Source organism: Oncorhynchus mykiss, chromosome 28 (assembly GCF_013265735.2).
Source record: "Oncorhynchus mykiss isolate Arlee chromosome 28, USDA_OmykA_1.1, whole genome shotgun sequence".
Taxonomy (NCBI): Eukaryota; Metazoa; Chordata; class Actinopteri; order Salmoniformes; family Salmonidae; genus Oncorhynchus; species Oncorhynchus mykiss.
In genome coordinates, this window is record NC_048592.1 from 7,342,399 (window position 1) to 7,364,019 (window position 21,621).

The window sequence follows — 21,621 nt, forward strand, 5'->3', positions numbered from 1 at the left end:
AGCTGTCACATGATCACAGTGTGTATGTGTGTGTGTATATATATGCAACACCACTAAGCAAGGGGCACCAACAAGCAAGTGGCACCATGAAGACCAAGGAGCTCTCCAAACAGGTCAGGGACAAGGTTGTGGAAAAGAACACAAACTCGTGGACCAGGCAAGGACGGCATTAATCAGAGGCAGCAAAGAGACAAAAGATAATCCTGAAGGAGCTGCAAAGGTCCACAGCGGAGATTGGACAGACTCCATAGGACCACATTAAGCCGTACACTCCACAGAGCTGGGCTTTACAGAAGAGTGGCCATAAAAAAGTCATTGCTTAAAGATTTTTAAAAAGCCACGTGGTCAGATGAGACTAAAATGTAGCCTTTTTGCCATCAAGGAAAGCTCTGTCTGGCGCTAACCCCAACACCTCTCATCACCCCAAGAACACCATCCCCACAGTGAAGCCTGGTGGTGGCAGCATCATGCTGTGGGGATGTTTTTCATCGGCAAGGACTGGGAAACTGGTCAGAATTGAAGGAATGATGGATGGCGCTAAATACAGGGAAGTTCTTGAGGAACACCTGTTTGTCTTCCAGAGATTTGATACTGAGATGAGGTTCACCTTCCAGCAGGACAATGACCATAAGCATAATGCTAAAGCAACACTCGAGTGGTTTAAGGGGAAACATTTAAATGTCTTGGAATGGCCTAGACAAAGCCCAGATCTCAATCCAATTGAGAATTTGTGGTATGACCCATCCAACCCATCCAACTTGAAGGAGCTGGAGCAGTTTTGCCTTGAAGAATGGACAAAAATCCCAGTGGCTAGATGTGCCAAGCTTATAGAGACATATCCCAAACTACTTGTAGTTGCAATTTCTGCAAAAGGTGGCTCTACAAAGTATTGCCTTTGGGGGGGGGGTGAATAGTTATGCACATAAGTTTTCAGTTTTTTTTCTTTGTTTCACAAAAACATTTTGCATCTTCAAAGTGGAAGGCATGTTGTGTAAACAAAATGATACTAACCCCCCCCCCCCAAAAAAAAATCTAATTTAATTCCAGGTTGTAAGGCAACAAAATAAGAAAAATGCCAATAGGGTGAATACTTTCGCAAGGCACTGTACATACAGTACCAGTCAAACGTTTGAATGCACCTACTTATTCAAGGGTTTTTCTTTATTTTTTACTTTTTCCTACATTGTGGAATAATAGTGAAGACATCAAAACTATGAAATAACACAAATGGAATCATGTGTATAATCAAAAGTGTTAAACAAATCAAAATATATTTGAGATTCCTCAAGGTAGCCACCCTTTGCCTTGATGACAGCTTTGAACACTACGTTTCTGTAGATTGTTCTAAAACCATTATTTTGTCAACAGTAATAGCCACTGCAGTATGTTGATTCCTGCTATGAAAGTGTCTGCCTGTTTCACTGTCGGCTGTTGTGTGAGCGAGCCACTCTCTCCCTCTCCCCAATGTGTGCATGGACGAGGGAGAGATGCATTCCGAGAAGCACAAGCATATGACCTTTGCACAAAATGCAATTGCAGGAAAAACACAGTTTTCAGCGAGACTACAGTTCCACTTAGAGGGGAAAATCGCAACTTTCTGTTAGTATCTATTTCTATGGTTTTGATGCGCCGCGTAGTCGAGCGCCCCATTTTGCGGTGAATAGGCCTACATCAAGTAGCCGATGCCAAGAGCTGGACATTTTTGTTTCGAGTACCATCAGGTGTCTTTATAGGCCAATATGCACAAAGAAGTGGGCAAATTCTCCGAAGAGCCAAAAATAAATCTGATCATTCTGGATCCTATTTTGACAGGTTGCACATCCAAATATGAATCATGTGTTCTCTGGATATGTAATCTTAAATAGCTTACTTTTTGAATTATGGGCTACCGTTTCAGTTGTCTTACATGGCAGTGGGTAAAAATTGCCTAGGTCACTGCCGCTAATGTAAACAAATAGCAATTTTTTTTATTTTATGTATTTCTAATCCAGCGATAAATTTTGTGATTGTGATAAATCTGACTCGCCCAGCTCTACTAAATCAGAGAGCCATATACAAAAAGGAATAGTATAATTAGAGAACATGTTTTCATATTTAGAAGGAATGTGGAAAGCAGCAATGTTCATGTTTCGGAAAAATCTGTTAGAGCAGTGTTGCGGCAAAATAATGTTACTCGTGTATTTTTTTTTTTTTACATTTATTGGATTTTAATCACACTGGTGCTCTAAATAAAACTTAGGGTCGCACAGCCAAATATTTAATCGTGGTCGCTTTAGAGCCCTGATGACTTATCTGGACTAGGGTTGGCCGATATTGCGGTTCTATAGTCGATGATTGATTAACAGCAATCGTCAATGATGACGACATCGTGATGTGACAGACAATGGTTTAGCCTATTTGAACTTGTCTGGCACCGCTCAGGAAAAAACAGTCTCACAGCGCAGCACACAAGTGACATTCTGGGTAATTTGTCTATTCCTATTTGTTATAGCCTATTTCAATTAATGTTCTGTAGGCGAGAAGGAATAGGCCAGACAGAGTGGAGAATTTCATCAAAGCAGCACAGTCTCCAGTCAGACAATATTGTTTCTCTGTCGGATGCATTGGCGTTAGGCTATAGCCTAAACCATTTTTGTATTTTAATTTTTTATAACCGATACTTAATTTTTCCCCCTCTATATTCCTTTTGCTCCATTTCATAGGCTATAAATATGACTGAAGGTGACTATTTTTGTTTTATGCGTGACTTTCTCCCCACCAAACAATGAATATAATGGAGTTCCATCTTAAAACCTCTTGGCACTACCCATCCCGGATCCGGGAGAATTGTCATCAACTACACTAATTAGCATAGCGCAACGGTCAAAAAATATTCATGAAATCACAAGTGAAATCTAATGAAACACAGTTTAGCCTTTTGTTAATCACCCTGTCATCTCAGATTTTGAAATTATGCTTTACAGCCAAAGCAAGACAAGCGTTGTGTATAGCATTATGTCCAGCTAGCAGCAGGAAGCTTGGTCACGAATATCAGAAAAGCAATCAAATTAACCGTTTACCTTTGATCTTCGGATGTTTTCACTGACGAGACTCCCAGTTAGACAGCAAATGTTCCTTTTGTTCCATAAAGATTATTTTTATACCCAAAATTCCTCCGTTTGTTTGTCACGTTATGTTCAGAAATCCACCGGAAATAGCGGTCACGACAACACGGGGGGAAAAAAAATCTAATTATATCCATAATATCGATAGAAACATGGAAAACGTTTTTTATAATCAATCCTCAAGGTGTTTTTCAAATAGCTGTTCGATAATATATCAACCGGGACAATTAGCTTTTCAGTAGGAGCGAGAGGAAAAATGACTACCTCTGTCTTTTACGCAAGAATCACTCGGAGCCCTCAGCTGGCCACTTACGCAATGTAGTCGTTTACGCTCATTCTTCAACATAAAGGCGTGAAACTACTTCACAATGATGTAGACACCTTAGGGAATATGTAGAAAAAGGAATCTGGTTGCTATCCCTTTCAATGGCCAATAGGGATGCATAGGAACACAACGGTTTCAAAACATGAATCACTTCCTGATTGGATTTTTCTTAGGCTTTCGCCTGCAATATCAGTTCTGTTATACCCAGACCATATTTTGACAGTTTTGGAAACTTTAGAGTGTTTTCTATCCTAAGCTGTCAATTATATGCATATTCTAGCATCTGGTCCTGAGAAATAGGCGGTTTACTTTGGGAATGTTATTTTTCCCAAAATAAAAATAGTGCCCCCTAGTTTCAAGAGGTTAAAGTTATTTGAATAGCCTAAAAACACAAGCTTAAACTTGTCATTAAAATGTTCTATAGGCTGTTGAGATTTTGTTCTCTCATTATTAGACAGTCCTCTATCTTAAATAACCTATCCATGCGGACCAGGAAATCTCTTAATGCGCGGTTGAAAAACCAAATAACCTATCTTCCTACTAGGCCTATCCTAAAAACTTTACGACAAGTTAGTTATGAACAGTAGCTTATTTCCCAAATATTTTATCATACGAAGGCGTCGTCCCAAAGTTGTTGTGGCTTTCAAAAATAACAAATGAAACTCTATAGCATAGGCTCTTCTCAATCACAGCGGACAACACAATTTATTTTGCGGCAAATAAAGCAATTATTATCCAGTTATAAGGACGGTAGTGCTTTTTATCCGTCCCATGATGTAGGCCTATAACCTAGCTCACTACGGTAAAACAACCCGTTCCTCATCAGACACTTCCATCATGTGCACGCCAGACAGACACACACAAACCTGCTCTGCCCCTCCAACAGAAAGGAATATCAGAAAACATTTGCCATTGCCTCCACTTAGCATCTGTCCAGGCTTTCAACAATATTATCTTTCATTATGATTCGTTCAGTTGCATTGTGTTGTATTCTTGTCATTAAGAAAAATATATATGGGGCTGGCCAATAGGGGTGATTAGCATCGTATGTCACAATGTTTTACGGGTACATAATCGCGATAGTACAAAGGTTGACATCGCCCAACCCTAAGCATAGATTAGCCCAAAGAGCCTACATGCGCAGTGCGTTTGGTTGAAGATTGGCATACTGAATCAGTTTAAAAAAAAAAAAAAATTTTTAAAGACAGCAATTGATTTTAAGTCTTCATATTATCTCTCATCTCTCTCCCTCCCTCCAGGGTTATGGCGAAGGGGGTCATTACAACGAGCACGAAGGCCTCGCTTCCACCCCCTTGTTCGGCTCGGGGATCGTTGGTAAGGAAATCTGAATATATTTCCTCCAACCTGGTCTGTGGTTTAGACCTTGGAACAGGAGCGGGTTCTCTCCTCAACCCTCAGCCCTTTAATTAAGCTCAGCTGATTTGACGGCCCCATCAAGACCAAGTAAACCCACTAACAGGTCCCTGTGGTCTTGTGTGGCTTTCGGAGCTGCAGTAAGCCACCCTGTATTTACAATAAATGACCAGGAGAAGTGACTGCATAATGATGCGTCTTTAGGGGAGCAAATTGAAATGCATACAAGTGAATGGAGATGCAGTTGTATGTGTGTCTCAGAGGATACAGAGACTGTGTGCGAGAGAACCTCACTGTCACTGTATATGAGAGACCTCCTTCAGGGGCATTCCATGTGTGTGTGGAGGTGACTAGGCGCATACACGGGGACAGGGTGTTTAGGCTGTGTGCTGGAAGGGGGTTAGGGGTTTAGGTGCACCCAAGCACAAACAACTGGAGAAAGGGGAACACCCCGGATTGAGTGTTAATGTGCTGGAGATGCGTAAAAGGTGGCTTAAAAGGTCTTTACAATGGCCTGCCCTGATTGTCCCTCTTGTTTTAATAGGGAAAGCTGAGCGTGGACCCTACTCTTCTTTTGGAGCGCAGGTAAAATCAGACTCCTCTCTTGACCTCGCTTCTCTTCCAACGTGTCAAATGTTTTTTCTGTGTCCCCTCTGAAGCTACCATCTCTTCCTCTGACTGATGTTCTTGTGAATCTGCCCACCTTGTCCCATCTTCTCCTTCATCCCTGAGTTTTCTCCCTTCTCCTCCTGTCGACCTTCTCATCCTCTTTCCTCTCTCCACATTGGGATAATCTCCCATGCAGTATTTGTATGTCTGACCTTGTCTTCTCTCATTCCTCTCCTGCGTAGCCGGGCTTTATGCCCAGTGAGATGCCCATGCCCAGTCCTGATGCCCTGTCACCCTCGGGCCTGAAGTCTGGCTCCCAGTTCTACCCTTCCCAATTCAACCCTCGCAGGAGACCCACCCAGGAGAGCATGGGTAAGGACAGAAACCACTGAAAATTACCCCATAATACACTCATGCTATCCCCATTTCCTAGCATGGATACATGCAAGGAAGATGATGCACAGAATTAGAACGGGTAGAATAGACATACTAATGTAAAGCAGTGCCAATTTTCCTGGTGGCCACATTTTTAAAAAATGTTGTTGAATTTAAGCTTACTTCCATGGAATGGCATTTCTATTTAAATGCTTACTGCAATGCATTTGTTGTAAATCTCGGACGTTCTACATAGGGCTGGGCGATATATCAAATGAATTCTAATTTGTTTTTGTGTGATTCCAAATGCCAGTATTGCAGAATTTTTTTCCCTTGTTTTTGTGAGCGTTTGTCCTCTTGTTCTCATGTTGTCTCTTTGGTCTTGTTTGCTCCGTCTGTCCTGTGCACCTTCCCATTTACACCAGAGATCTGTATGTAATTATGAGATGCTCATGCCTTAACAATGGGAGTCGTTGTCCCAAAGGCGGGGAAGGCATGCGACAAGCTTAAGTTCAAAATAAGCGCGTAGAAACCCACTAGACTTATTTTGGACAGATTCTGGCCAGAGTGAAACCTCTCGCTTCGTCTCGTTCTCCCAAGCCCTTCCCCCTACCACTCACAACAACAAAGATGAGGGATCACTTCTTCCTCTCTGACAAATGGTTTCATTTAAGGTTTGGTCCAACAGAATTGGTCATATGGACACCACAACACATGGAGACAATATTTTACTGTTATAGGGGAGACATTAACCTCTCCAACCATCCCGTTTTGTTTCAACTCCTCAAATTTCGAGCAAATCAAACACTACTAAAACGGATGTACCAATGAACACATTCTGGAAAATCAATGCTCAGTTTTTGTACCACGTATCGCTAGCAGCATTTTAGTCAAATAAAGATTGTTATACTAGCTGTTTAGTCTGTGTATTATACATGTGCAATAATCATAACACAATTATATAAGGAATTGGCAACTCATTCTCATTCTGAGAAATAAGGTAGGCCATTTGATTTCAACATCTGAACAAAGTGGAAAGGCTAGAATGCCGTTTTTAAACAGTTGGATACGGGCATAAGGTTGTGTTCATAACAACTGTAGCTGAATTCAGAGCTTGTGAAATTATACCTAGATCCAAGTTGACTAAACTTTTAGATTATGAATATTAACTGGCTTATTGCTAGCATGTGGGCTTGGCTTGAGAGATTGAGACTGGTGGTCATTTTCTGCATTGTTAGTGGGGTTGCATTATGCATGGTTCTGGTTAAATGTGTTACAAACAGATCATTTTTATAGACCGACCTGAAAGCTAGATCAGTGAGAATTGCAACAAAAAAAGCAGGTACTACTATTTTGATAAAATAATTAAATGATGTGTTAGTCTTATGGTTGTTGAAGGCATATGTTCAGCCTAGGTATAATTGACCAACTTCTGAATTGATTTTATTTTTTGCTGTTTTAAATGCAGTACATTTTTACCTTGTACCACAAAGCTTATTTAGAGAGAACATTTTTATAAATCTAGATGTATATTGGGGGAAAGTTAGATGTGTTTTAGGCCAAATCGCCCAGCCCTAGTTCTACATGTATACTGTTGAATAATTGCTACCTCTTTGTACAAAATCACATGGAATTCATGACCGTATCCGCTCCACTTTTACTATGTCAAAGGAGAGGAGTTGCTCTTTATTCTGGTTCATATTTCCGACTGATTACCTTCACTTCTCCTACTGAGGTTTAAAATAAGAACCTGAGAAATCGCACTTCTGCTAAACCTGCAGGGGATTCAATGGAAGGAGAGGTGGTGTGAGGCCACTGCATAAACATATTGGTTGTATAAGATTAGATTACATTTGATGAAGTTATGGGCCATAAAGGCAAATATTCCTACCAGCACAAATGGACAATTATTTGGAATGCCCTTAACTGCTTTCATAACTTTGTTTCATCTCGTGTGTGTGTGTGTGGGTGTGTGTGTCAGATGCCCAGCCAAAAAAGATCAGGAAAGTTCCCCCTGGCCTGCCCTCTTCGGTAAGTACTGTTACATTCCCCAGCATGAAATCCAAAAGTCGCTCAAACAGAAGGGAGAACTAACAGAGTTACTGACAACGACCATTAAAACAAAACAGGCGGGTTTTTTAGGAGGGGCTCTAAATGACAGTCACGGGGGTGTCCACTGAAAGTTGCATAGCAAGACACTAACCATGAGCACCCACTAAATTTAACCACTACGAGGCAAACGAAAGAAGAAAAAAAACAACTTAGACAGGAAGCAAACCAAAAAACGGTGGAGCAAAACTAAATCAGGGAAATTGGACAACGGAATGTTTTTCTGGAAATCAAATAGAGAGAGCCAGCTAAAGGTGGTAACCTTTCGCGTCTATCAAGACAACTGGAGCACTGGGCCAGCCGCTCTTAAATATCACCTGTGCCAGCACAGTTGAAACATCTTCTGACTAACAAGATGACAAGCCAGCGCAGGTGTAACATACTGACTAACCAGGTGACACCAATTGGTGCCCCCATTGTGCTAATGTCCAAACTTGAAATATAAATGGAACACCAAAGCTTGTAAAACTGTCCCCCTCTCCAGCCCCACCGTTACCCCCCTCTTACTAGACTGCCACACCCTAGTCTGCCTATTTGCCCCTTAAGAACACACACCCACACCCAAGAACACTCAGACCGTTTGCCCTCTCCAAACCCAAAATGTGCCCACCTACCCATCCATATCCACACCTTTTCCCCACCCATTATCAGGAATGCTCCCATTTTTTTTTTTTTGGCATCCCCCATCCTTAAAATGCCTCCCAGCACTCATCGTCACTGAGTGTGCACTCCAATAGCCAGACTAAGCCCCCCCCCCCCACACACACACACACACACACACACACACACACACACACAGTCCCAGTGCATGGCGGGCTTCTCCCTGGTGTTCAGAGCAGCAGCCTAACGTGCAGAGAGAGAGCCTCCAGACCCACAGCTGTGTGCCTTTACACTGCCGACGAGGTGAAAAAAATAAACAGAGCCCTACTCATTCACCCATTCATTTATTTAGAAATGTTTTTATAGAGGGTCATATTTATAGGCCATTTTTTTTCTAGATGTGCTTGCATTCCTTCCAGCCCAGCACCCTCGTCCACAGATTACTTAAGGGGAAAAATTATGCTTGATGACATGCAGACCTGGCGTTACTTGACTTCACTATACCGTTTCTGCTCTTCCCCTGTTCTCCTTCCGATTCTCCCTCTGTCGCTCTCCCTTCAACTCCCTATCTTTTTTTCTCCCCCTCTCTTGTGCTCTACTTCCTCTCCCACCCTCCTTTCTGTTTCTCTCTCGCCCCCCCTCCATCCCCCTCGTTCTCTCCCTCCCCCATCCCTCTATCCCAGCTGCCCGTAGAGTTGGCTGCAGTCCAGGAATGGGCAGATGGCACAGTAATTAGTAGTGCATCTCTCCATTCCCTTTTGTACCTCTCCTCCTCTCTTCCTCTCCTCTCTTCCTCTCTCTGTTCAATCAAATAACAGAAAAAACTTCACTGTGTAAGATCTGAGTTGTCGGGCGCATAGTTTGATTCTCTAACCCCTGCCAGAGTAGAGCTGATTCTGAGAGCTCTGCTAGTTCACAACCTCAGGACCTTCACCTCTTTAGTGACATGCCAGAGACTACTAGAAATCCTATGGGTGATGCTCTGTAAGCCACAGAGGAGACTGGATCATGTGTGTTAACCAGACCTAACTTGATCATGTGTGTAACACACACACCACATATCGCAAACCTAGCCGTAAGGCCCTGCGATCACAGAGAAGAAGCAGTAAGTTGAGGGCAAAATCCCCCCCCTTTTCAACCATTAAAGAAACCATTTGTTGTCTTGGTAACAGAGCATTAAGATCATAAGGAGTTCAGACATTGTACTGAGTTAATGGAAACCTCCATGTCATTAGTTCAAGGCAGCGCCTTCGGAAAGTATTCAGACCCCTTGACTTTTTCCATATTTTGTTATGTTGTTACGCATCCTGTTTCCATTGCTTTAAACTAAAATGGATTAAATAAATCTTTAACAATCTACACACACTACCCCATAATGACAAAGCGAAACAGGTTTAGAAGTTTTTGCACATTTACTACAAATAAAAACGGATACCTTTTATTTAAATAAATATTTAGGCTCTTTGCCACGAGACTCTGAATTGAGCTCAACGCATCCTGTTTCCATCGATCATCCTTGATGTTTCTACAACTTAATTGGTCTACCTGTGTTAAATTCAATTGATTGGACATGATTTGGAAAGGCTATATAAGGTCCCACAGTGCATGTCAGAGCAAAAACCAAGCCATGAGGTCGAAGCAATTGTCCGTAGAACTCCAAGACAGGATTGTGTCAAGGCACAGATCTGGGAAAGGGTACCAAACACTTTTGCAGCATTGAAGGTCCCAAAGAACACAGTGGCCTCCATCATTCTTAAATGGAAGAAGTTTGAAACCACCAAGACTCTTCCTAGAGCTGGCTGCCCGGCCAAACTGAGCAATCGGGGGAGAAGGGATTTGGTCAGGGAGGTGACCAAGAACCCGATGGTCACTGACAGAGCTCCAGAGTTCCTCTGTGGAGTTGGTTGTCCTTCTGAAAGGTTCTCCCATCTCTACAGCACTCCACCAATTAGGCCTTTATGGTAGAGTGGCCAGACGGAAGCCACTCCTCAGTAAAAGGTACGTGACGGGCCACTTGGAGTTGCCAAAAGGCACTTAAAGATTCTCAGACCATGAGAATGTAGATTCAAGATTGAACTCGTTGGCCTGAATGCCAAGCGTCACGTCTGGAGGAAACCTGGCACTATGCCTACCGTGAAACGTGGTGGCAGCATCATGCTGTGGGGATGTTTTTCAGGGACTGGGAGACTAGTCAGTCAGGATTGAGGGAAAGATGAACGGAGTAATGTATAGAGATCCTTGTTGAAAACCTGCTCCAGAGTGCTCAGGACCTCAGACTGGGGTGAAGGTTCACCTTCCAATAGGACAATGACCCTAGGCACACAGCCAAGACAATGCAGGGGTAGCTTCGGGACACGTCTCTGAATGTCCTTGAGTGGCCCAGACAGAGCCCGGACTTGAACCCTACCGAATATCTCTGGAGTCCTGAAAATAGCTGTGCAGCAACGCTCCCCATCCAACTTGACAGAGCTTGAGAGGATCTGCAGAGAAGAATGGGAGACACTCCCCAAATACAGGCGTGCCAAGCTTGTAGCGTCAAACCCAAGAACTTGTCTGTGTAATCGCTTCCAAATGTGCTTCAACAGAGTAAAGTGTCTGAATACTTTTGTGAATGTGATATTTTAGTGTATTTATTTTAATGTATTGTAAATGTACTAACATTTCTAAACCTGTTTTTTTTTTTTTTTTTTTTTTTGTCATTATTGGGTATTGTGTGTGTGGATTGTGGAGAAATAACTTTAACATTTTTTGAAAAAGGATGTAACCTAACAAAATGTGGGAAAAGTCGAGGGGTGTGAATACTTTCCAGCAGATTATACAGGTGTACAGAGTTTAGGCTGTACTGTGTATAGGCCAAATAATTACATAAAACAAAAGGAGACAATTTAGTTCAGAGGCAGCCAGAGTTTTCTTGTAGTAGTCTTTTAATGTGGCCCAAAGGTTGCCGTATTAAGACTGGGAGTGTGTCTGTGGACTTGTTATTTTCAGTCTTAAAAAACCTTCCACACTGCTTAGTTCTAGAGATATGTCAATGACCCAGTGTCCTCAAATGTCAGAGGCTGTTGATTTGAATTAATAAATAAAAATACATACTCCTCAATAGAAGAAAAAAATAATAATTGATAAACGCTATATTGTACAAGGGTATGAAGGGAGGGATGGGTATCCTAATCAAGATATCGATACATGTTTTTTTGACTACACCTTCTCTACTATCTCCAATCAATTGGGAATTATTACTAGAAAATAGTCCGTTTGACGTGCTCATCTCCCCTACTGTGTGTGTGTGTTCTCTAGGTGTATGCATCGGCCTCAGGAGAGGAATATAACAGAGACGGTGCAGGGTATCCTGCCTCCAAGCCTGGAAATGTTGGCTACCCTGGCTCCTTCTACATGCAAGGTCATTACTTTATACCGGATCGTGTCTGGGGGCCAAAACTACACAGTGTACCTATCAGAGTGGGTTAGCCCATAGTGATAACTCTGCTATATGGAGAATGTGGAACAAAACATTGTTTTAGGTGAGGTCAATCAATTGAATAATGCATTAGCTGACCAGTGACGTCTATGGCGATGACCCATTCCTGTCTTTTATTTTCTCAATTTCTGCCTGTGGAAACGCCTACTGATAGTGAGTCAAAGCCCCGAGCTAATGTGATACTCCGCCTGCCCTGTGTGTCTATCTGTACACTAGGATGAAGTCATCAGGCGTATGTGACATGCTTCATATGTTGTGGCCCCTTATTGTCTTATCTCTGGATGCTGCTCGTCCCTCTGGTGCTCACCCTCTCTCTCTTTTGTCCACACCCCTACCCTCCACACACAAACACCCATCCCTACCCTCCCCTGGTTTCCCCCTGACAGAAGGCCTACACCCCTCCCCTGACCCGTGGAGTTCTGGCGGGTCGATGGGGCAGCCGGGTTACTCTACAGCCATGCTGGGTAACTCCCCCCACCTGGGCCAGCCTACACCCTTCACAGCCATCAACCCCCAGGACAGACTGGTGAGACTTCTGTCACAAACACATACACCAAAAGGTTCTCTGTTTAAATAAAGGTTACATAAGATGGTAGTATACACCACTGTCATCTCGCTCTCTCCCAAAACACAGAGAATGACTTTTAAGCCTGTTTTTGTGCAGAAACGCCAGCCGCTGCCTCTCTCGCCCCAGAACTACCCCCTGCACGGCAGCGAGGTGAACGGGAGCTTCCACTCAGGATCCACTGGCTACGGAGTCTCCAACCACACGTCCCCCATCAACGGAACAGACACCATCATGGGTATGACTGTCTACCACTGACTCTATGTAGACTGTCTTTTTCTATATAGCTTCCTGTTTCTGTCTATTTTTCTCTTACTTTCTGGCCCTTCCTTTGTTTGTTTGTTTCTCCTTTTACTTCTATAAAATGGAAATATCAGTTCTAATAGTTTGCTGTCTACTTTATTGTTTCATCACAGCCAACCGGGGGACAGGAAGCTCAGGAGATGAGATCGGCAAAGCCCTAGCATCGGTGAGTAGAATCGCACAGACCACATCAACCATAGTCTTCAGTCATTTTGCTGAAAAAACGACTGGTCAATTAGTCGACTGGTCAATTTGTTTATTTTTTATTGAATTGTTTTTGTTAGGCTGTTGGTCGACCTAAATTTGTTTTAGTCGAGCAGTAACGTGTGTGTGATATATAGATGCGCCCGTCTCCGTGAACTAATCCATTGCTGAGGCCTAGACTAAGAGCCAATTTATGCTTGATACGAAAATGTGGTCGGAGGCTCCATGTGGACACAAGTGTGCGACAATTGCAGAGGCCAAATCCAGCTCTGTACCGCATCGCCTCCCACATTTTGCAACAATGCAGAGGGCTCTGTATAGCTCCTCATTGACATGACTGGTTGACGGTAGGTGGGGGTGGTACATCCTGTATAAACACAAACTTACTTCCTTGAAAACAGCTCTGCTCTGCTCCATGAAGCGCTAGAAGTATGAATGCCCTAACTTCTTCTGAGGCCGTATCACCTTAAATGCTGCATGGCCAATGCAGATGTCAGATTGACCATGCGCCCAAATGCACAATGCACTTCTCTCTCCAGAATATGTCTCTCCTGCCAATTTGTGCACATTCATTGTTTCATAACTTCATTGTGTGAATTGTTTGCATTTTGATTGTTAGTGTACATAAATTCCCCATTACATACAGTACCAGTCAAAAGTTTGGACGACACCTACTCTATTGTAGAGTAAAAGTGAAGACATTAGAACTATGAAATAACACATGAAATAATGTAGTAATCAAAGAAGTGTTAAACAAATCAAGACAAATTTGAGGTGTCGGGTACTCTGCTACAGTGAGCTCCTGCCCAAGTCAAGCACTGCTTTTTATCCCTTGCGCAAATGGCTACAACTGTGTCTGTCCGGAGCTCACTGGTGCAGGAAACTCTTGAGGGCCCAGAATATTTTATACAATGTTGCACGTTCCCTAGCGCATGCTTCGGGCAGAACCCAAGTTAGTAGTTGATACAATGTTTCAAGTTTGGCTACACATGGTCTGTCTGCAACAATGTGATTCATCTGATATTTATTTTTACCAGGATATTTATTACCTGCAGGCTGCAATGTTTTTATTTGGCTTTGTGTAGGCTATTTTTACATAGATGGCAATAGAAGTTACTTTTTAGGTTTGTATCCTTTTCATTTAGAGTTGGATAGAATTTTGATTTAATCCCATGACAATGATTTTGAGATATGAAGATGTAATTTATACATTTAACTTAGCACATTTTCTTGAAACAGTTTAACGAAAATCGTAACGGGCACGCAGATCGGTAGAAATAGTTTGATAAATTAGCAATCCACATGAAAAAGGTTGCCGACTCCTCGTGTAGCGTTTTACTGGCACCTTCAGGAGAGTAATGGAAGAATCTGTGAAAACCAGCTGGAGCTGGAAGAGAATAGTTGGGTCAGATTAAGTTTTTTTTCTTCTGGTTATCTAGATCTCTGGCGCCCTCTTGAGGCACTTGTCTTCATCAAACCGTAAGCTTAAAGCATCAGACAAGATCAATGCATATAGTTGATTTTATTAAAACACATTGGGTGTGTCTATATATGGGAAAAATACACGTTTAAAAATGTCGACCAATCGATTTGGTCAAAAGAACAGCCGACTTTCGGTTGACCATTATTTTTTCTTGTTTGGGACAGCCCTAGAAAAAAAAACGATCTGCAAATAAGAGGATGCTGAGTCTTATGTAGTTCTCTGTCACAGATCTTACTATTGAATAATGTTTCTCAAATTGCATACTACCGTGCTCTTAGCATGCAAATTGGAGCATGAGTCCAAATCAAAGTATTCGAAACGGAGTACTGAGGGCACTTCTTGAATGCGTACTTTGACGGATTCAATGGTTAGTATGCAAAGAAATATGAATTGACCACATAAAAAATTACGCACATTTTCTTGAAATCAATTATTTGAGCTGACGTGAGTAAATACACTCCGACTTTGGAATGAAGTGTTGCCTATTCACATCTCATATGTTGCCAGACTACAATATTTTATCTTGATACGTTAATAAATACATGCTGTATACATTTTGGCATGGTTACTTGCCTACAATACCCACTGTTGGTTGTAAAGCCCATAGTAAGTCTGTAGTGCTAACTGGCTAGCTACTACTGTTAGTTGGCCAGATATCCATGAAGAATTTACATCTACCTTGGATGACATTGATTTTAGGTCATTTTTGCTTGTAGTGCTAACTGGCAAGCCACGAAGAAGAGTTAAAATCTACTGTACCTTGCATAACATTCATTTTAGGTCATTTTTGCATGTTTACCTAGCTGGCTGGATAACAACAATTTACATATCTAGCTGATAACTATCAAATAAAATGTTTGCTTTGTGTACATCTTGTTTCGTCTTTATTGTTGCCATTGTCCTGGCTGGAAGAAGGTTCAGTGATTGGGAGGTGCAGCGTGAGGTAATACAGTAGGGGGAGTGCGAGTGCTTCTCAATGTAATGTTTTATGCATTCTCCATGTTTATGCGTTCTCATCCTCACAAGAACGTCCTCTAAGAAGGCGCTTGGAACATGAGTGTGGAGCACGGTAGTATGCATATTGAGAAACACCCACCATTTCATGTTGTCTTTTGTTTCTGTGTAGATTTATCCCTCAGACCACAACAGCAACACCTTCCCATCATCTCCGTCTACTCCAGTGGGCTCTCCCCAGGCCATAGCAGGTGAGTGGGCAGGGAGAATACACCTGTAGCTAGGAGGAACGCACCTGGGTTAGTTAGCCTGTAGTCTAATTTAGCATAGTGTTTCCCAAATGGGGGGTTGGAGCCTACTGCTAGTTCCTAGCCCAGTCTTCATTCACGACTGATTAAGGTGTTATTTTGCTAAGTCTTTGGGTGAGTGAAAGGGCAAAAACATTAGTGAATCACTGACCTATGAGATCACACCTGTTTTAGGCCTTAGGGGGCACTATCCTGGGGTGTAAGGTTACAGCCACATGGAAAATGACAAGAAAATCTATTTTGCAGAGGAAGCTTAAATGACACAATTACAATGATAATGTGGCTCCATCTATTGGTTTAGAGTGGAACTGAGTAATAGGATTAGGTTCTTGCTTGACAACAGTGCTTTGAGTGTGACGTCTGAAATGGGGTTTAGGGTTGACTGCTTTTTTTGCCGTCAAGAATGGACCGTTTACCTGGTAGCTGGACAGACCCACTCTTGCCGTTAGCGCTGACTATTTTCACAGACCCTGTTGTCCAGATGCTCAATGTCTCTACCTCTGTAGGTTCTGCCTCTCAGTGGCCCCGGGGCTCGGGACAGGCCACACCCTCTCCAAACTTCGAGGGTGGACTGCAGGCTCTGGTGAGTAACTAACTTATCATGTTCAACTCCATGTATGTGTGCAGTGGCACTGGTTACAATGATCAAAAACATCGGATCAAAAATACCACCTTGATCCTAAGCAAGTTGGATGAATTGAAGTTGATAAATTAAGTGTTTACTCATTGGTTTTACTTAACCCCGCCCTTTCCCCCTCCCCCCTAAAGCAAAACAAGATGGAGGACCGTTTGGAGGAGGCCATCCACGTGCTCCAGCGTCACGCCGGGGGACAAGGGGGTCCAGGGGGGCTGGCTGACATGCACAGCCTCCTCAGCGCCGGGATAGGAGGGCTCGCCCAGGCCTTCAACAACGCTGGCCTGGGACTGGCCAACAGACTGCCCAGCCTGGTAAGAACAGGAGGGATAAATACGTAGTGGCCATATCTAGCCACATGGGTGGTATGTCCATTGATTCACACTATTATGTACATCCTCCTCCTTCATGTGATACCAATGTAACACCTACTTGTCCGTAGTACTGTCTACTTGCCTAATACCATGTTTCTCATCTGTTCTATAGATGTCGAACCACCACGAGGACTCGACTAGTGGGGGTGTGCATGGTCATCATGGCCCTCCCTCTGGCAGCCAGCCCGAAGGCTTCACCAGTGAGTTTTTTTTTTTTTTTCTTTTTTTTTTTCCCTCTCGCTCTTTTCATCATTTCAGGAAAGGACACGCAATGTTTGTCGATCTCTCTTTCTCAAATTATCTGCTGTGCTTTTCATTGACTTATCTCCCCCTCCGTCAGGCCTCTCTCGCTCCACACACTCATCCAGTGGCTCTGACATCAAAAGGGAGGACAAGGAGGATGACGAGAATTCCTCTGTGGCTGACAAGTCAGAGGATGAGAAGAAAGACTCGAAGGCCCGCACTCGAACAAGGTGACTAACCCTTCTGATAGCGATAAAACATATCAGAAACACACACGTCCATATGATTTGAAGTCCGTCTCTCTCGGCCAAATCCTAACTTGAGACGCGCGTATGTGGGGTCTGTGCCATTGTTATAAAGGGGGTGAACTCTCACTCACTGAACATTATCATGATTTATTTAATGATTTAAATTCTGCTGCTTGAAAATGATTAAATGTATTCAGGGAGTGCAGGTTTGCCATCATTATTTCAACTTAACACGGCCCCAGCACCCAAAAAGAGGTGATTCTCCGTAGCACTGTTGTCATTTTTGCCCTCGTGTCTACCGTTGTTTTCAGAGAGATGTTCTCCTTCCAGACCTTCTCCTCCTCCCTATCAGACACGGGAGCAGAGTAAGTCTGCATCCAATCACGTGAGCCTCACACTTAAGGGGGTGTGGCCATAAATATAGATAGCTATTTAATTATTTTGAGAATAAATGATAAAAAAACGGATTATATCAGAACCATTTTAGACTGTGGGCAGAATTTCAGCATTAAAAAAAAAGCCGTGCTGTTTGTGCCTTGAGAATGGTTTGTACAATCTTGAAATTATAACACATTCTTATAGCATACAATCTCTGAAGCAGATACGCCATCAGTTATTAAACTCAGGTTAAGTATTATGAATGTTCAATTTGATGCCTTGCATTTCAGTTAAATAAGATGGTATCATGTCAGAGCTATTTCATGAATATAAACCTGGCTTTAAGAAAATGTTATACATTTATAAAAAAAAAGCTGTTTATGTTCTGTCAGTTTGCAGAAATATGTAACTGATTTATATAAAGTCCTGTTTTGTTGTAAAATTTCTAGCAACAAGTTTGCCCCAAAGTACTTTTTGTAATCATAGTCCACAAACTAGTACAGCACTCTCCCGAATGATAAAATTGAGTAATTATCTAGCGTGGACAAAATAATACTTGTTTGGACAGTCTTGTCCATGTTAGTAAATATGTCAGTCATACCCATGTAATGTCTTCTATCCCCCCCTTCCAACCAATCCTTCCCCCCCTTGGTCCACATTGACTTTTCATCAGTCGTGATGAGGAGGACGAGGACGAAGAGGATCTGCCGCCGGAGGTGAAGGTGGAGCGGGAGAAAGAGCGGCGGGTGGCGAATAATGCCCGCGAGCGGCTGCGCGTACGGGACATCAACGAGGGCTTTAAGGAGCTGGGCCGCATGTGTCAGCTCCACCTGACTAATGAGAAACCCCAGACCAAACTTCTCATTCTGCACCAGGCCGTTAATGTTATACTCAACCTGGAGCAGCAAGTCCGAGGTCAGTGTGCTGTCACTGGGGGATCCAGGTTTAGACAGGAGAAAAGACCAGGGTAGGGCCGCGTCCCAATTCTGAGTTTCTAGTCTCCTATTCTTCAGGTTGAAGGCCCTGGGATGTGTCTCGATTGTCTTGAATGGTTTGGTCTCTGTGGCTCTCTTCCTTCATTGTTGTGATGTAATTGGAAAGGTGTCAGTCCATATTGCTTTCACCTGTTCTGTGTTTTTAGATCATTGCAGATGAAGGAGGGGAGGCCACTTTAAAGTATTGAGATGCTGCCTTTAGGCTAGTTTCCAACTATCAAGTTGTGTTTGTTGATCAGTGATGATGGGAGGACAGGGGATGAGGAAGCAGGCTATTTAGACTGTTTTGGGACTAGCCCTTCTCCAGTCCTACAAGGCTTTGCTGCTGTGGACACATACAGGCCAGCACTGGACTCATGTCTGGTGAAGTATGTGTTGCCTGATCTAAATGGCATGGGGCTGTCTGTCTGGGCTGTCTCCACTGTAAAATATGCTTCATGTGACTCTGCCTCACCCTCCACTATATTAACATTACTGATTTCCTTTATTTGCTTCTATCGCTGTCTGTGTCCAATCACTGTGCTGCTTGTCTGAGGCCTTAGCAACACACATTTTCTTTTTAACAACATTATCTTACACTTCACGTTAAAATTATTTCAGGACCAGATGATGGCTTCTGTATTTGTTTCATCAGCTTTGGCGAATGGCCCAATTTTGAAGTGTGAAGATGTGATCTATTGCTTATGAGTGTTTTACATTTGGAAAAAATGTAAAACCTCCTCAGATAAAAAAAAATACAAGTCCCAAGTTACGTTCTAGTCTTGTTTTATTTCTCTTGGGTTAACTTATATGGGCTTGTCTCCTCTATTATCCACAAGAAAGGAAAGTAATTCAGGCAGCTATCATTTGACATTTACCCCTCACGTTGTTTTAAAAACAAGACCTTACCACTTCTGTTTCTACAAATGTGTTACTGTGTCTGGCTCTATGCATACTCTGTATTCTGCTTGCTGATTGGCTATACAAATGCAGACACAGGTTGTGATTGGATGGAGGGGCTCACTGTTCTGCTCCTATCCCATTCCTCAATGTATTAACTTAACCCTTCACTTCCTTATTGCAATGTCTTTGTTGCATGCCCTTATTTGTCAAATGTTAACCTTTTTAATGTACTGATTTCATTGGTCATCTCCACGCCTCTCCCTCTCTTCAACCCCCTCTTTCTCTTTTCGTCGTTTACTTTTGCAGATGGCAGCAGTGACTTCAGCTTCCTTTCATTCAGATAAATACATCTATGGCAGCTGATGTATTTAACATGAGGCACCAGTGGCATTCAGCTTACTGTTGTCCTGTTTCCCAATCTCTCCCCCCTGGCTTCCTCTCTGGCCTTGTGTATGATCTAGACCTGCCAGAGGGTGTGTCGCTCTCTTTCTCCCTCTCTTCCTTGTTCTTCTTACCTCCTAACTGACAGCCCCCCCCCCCCCCCCAAAAGGCCTCGTATTATCCTCTGACTCCCACCCTGGACCCTGATCAGCAGAAGACAGACTTGTCTTGGCTTTGTCAGATTCCATTTGGAACATTTGGTCTGATAGTTGTCAGCCCATAATGGCTCAACATTCAAAACGCCCAATTTGACAAAATAACCCTAAAATGATCTATTTTGGCCAAGTGAAAGTCTGCCGAGAAGTAATCAAGTTGCTTTGCGAATACGGTTTTGCTACATGCCAATTTTCTTTCTTTCGGAAGTGAGTGTCATTTGCAAGGTCCTACGCGATGCCTTCGTTGACAGTCACAGTAGTGCTCTGGCCTTAAGATTCCTCCATGTAAAAAAAAAATAAAATAAAACATTAAAGAAAAGGATTCTAGTACCATGTCCTTGGCGGTCCATCCCTCCGCTCGATCTCTCGCTCTCCTGCACCTTGGCGCCACTCCACTGGGATCATCCATCCGTGACCCCCATCCTCCTCACTGGAATACATTGTCCATCCGGACTTCCACAGCTTTCTGCTGCTGGCCAAATATGGCACTTAAATAATGACTGCTGTCACCTTCAGTCAACCAGGCCGTCTGCTCTAGGATGTGAATTGAGTAGTGTGCAGGGAATGCTGTAGCCTGTCTGAGGTCACCCTCCAGGGAGAGGCTGCCCCTAAATGCTCGTCTAGGATCAGATCTAACGATGACTGACCCTGGAACAGCAATTTGCTATCCAAGGAAACCTTCTGCAGAAATTGTCCTTAGGGCTATAGTTAGGGGCAACTTAAACCTGTAAGGGCAACTTGGAGGGTAAAAGCAGCAGGTGTTGGGGTGTACCATAACGACCCTCCTCCCTCCTCAGCAGCAGCAGCTGCAGCACGGCCTCGCTGAACGATGAGAACCTGACGGCCGAGGAGAAGGAGAAGCGCGATCGGGAGCGGCGCTCGGCCAACAACGTCCGGGAGAGGGTGCGCGTGCGTGACATTAACGAGGCGTTCAGGGAGCTGGGCAAGATGGTGCAGGTGCACCTGCGCAGCGACAAGGCCCAAACCAAACTCATCATCCTGCAGCAGGCCGCGCAGGTCATAATGGGTCTGGAGAAGCAGGTCCGAGGTAGGCCTCTCTTTACGAATAGATCCAGTACCGCCAACCACCTTCACTCAGCCAATTAGTTCTTAATACTGGACGTGGAGAATCAGGTACAAAGTAGGGATTCCTGTACCAACCAACCCAGTAATGTCTGCTTCCAACCAGTCAACTGAGGCTTGACTAGTATGACGGCTAAAGAGATCATACTGTGCCTGGAGATGCAGGTGCGAATAGGGCTTCCTTTTAGCTGTGGAAGGCTTCCTTACCAAAAATTCCAGATCCAGTATGATTCACCTATAGGCCCTCTACCTCCACTCAACCACCCCAACCACCCAACCAGCAGTCTCACCTCTATATGCACTCACCTGCCTCTGACTGTCCTTCTATCCTCTTGGATAATGGAAAAGGTGCGAGCAAAAAGAGATGCCGATGGAGGCGGGGAAAATGGGGGCTGCA

The 21,621-nt window shown here is 43.4% G+C and overlaps 1 protein-coding gene across 6 annotated transcripts in view; it reads left to right on the plus strand.

Annotated features, from left to right (window-relative positions):
- LOC110508414 (transcription factor E2-alpha) overlaps window positions 1-21,621 on the plus strand; it is a 41,775-nt gene that overhangs the window by 14,794 nt on the left and 5,360 nt on the right. Inside the window, exons 5-20 of one of the 6 annotated variants that reach the window (XM_036966951.1) lie at window positions 4,689-4,764; window positions 5,348-5,388; window positions 5,655-5,784; window positions 7,769-7,818; window positions 11,794-11,896; window positions 12,361-12,500; window positions 12,639-12,777; window positions 12,956-13,008; window positions 15,656-15,734; window positions 16,298-16,374; window positions 16,560-16,739; window positions 16,912-16,999; window positions 17,140-17,272; window positions 17,602-17,655; window positions 18,342-18,583; window positions 20,939-21,101. In XM_036966951.1, coding sequence (XP_036822846.1) covers window positions 4,689-4,764; window positions 5,348-5,388; window positions 5,655-5,784; window positions 7,769-7,818; window positions 11,794-11,896; window positions 12,361-12,500; window positions 12,639-12,777; window positions 12,956-13,008; window positions 15,656-15,734; window positions 16,298-16,374; window positions 16,560-16,739; window positions 16,912-16,999; window positions 17,140-17,272; window positions 17,602-17,655; window positions 18,342-18,583; window positions 20,939-20,967 — 1,614 coding nt within the window. In that variant the 3' untranslated portion in view covers window positions 20,968-21,101. Of the gene's footprint in view, window positions 1-4,688; window positions 4,765-5,347; window positions 5,389-5,654; window positions 5,785-7,768; window positions 7,819-11,793; window positions 11,897-12,360; window positions 12,501-12,638; window positions 12,778-12,955; window positions 13,009-15,655; window positions 15,735-16,297; window positions 16,375-16,559; window positions 16,740-16,911; window positions 17,000-17,139; window positions 17,273-17,601; window positions 17,656-18,341; window positions 18,584-20,938; window positions 21,190-21,621 lie in introns of those variants that run through there. The other 5 variants (XM_021588930.2, XM_036966948.1, XM_021588931.2 and 2 more) reach the window with 5 other exon arrangements.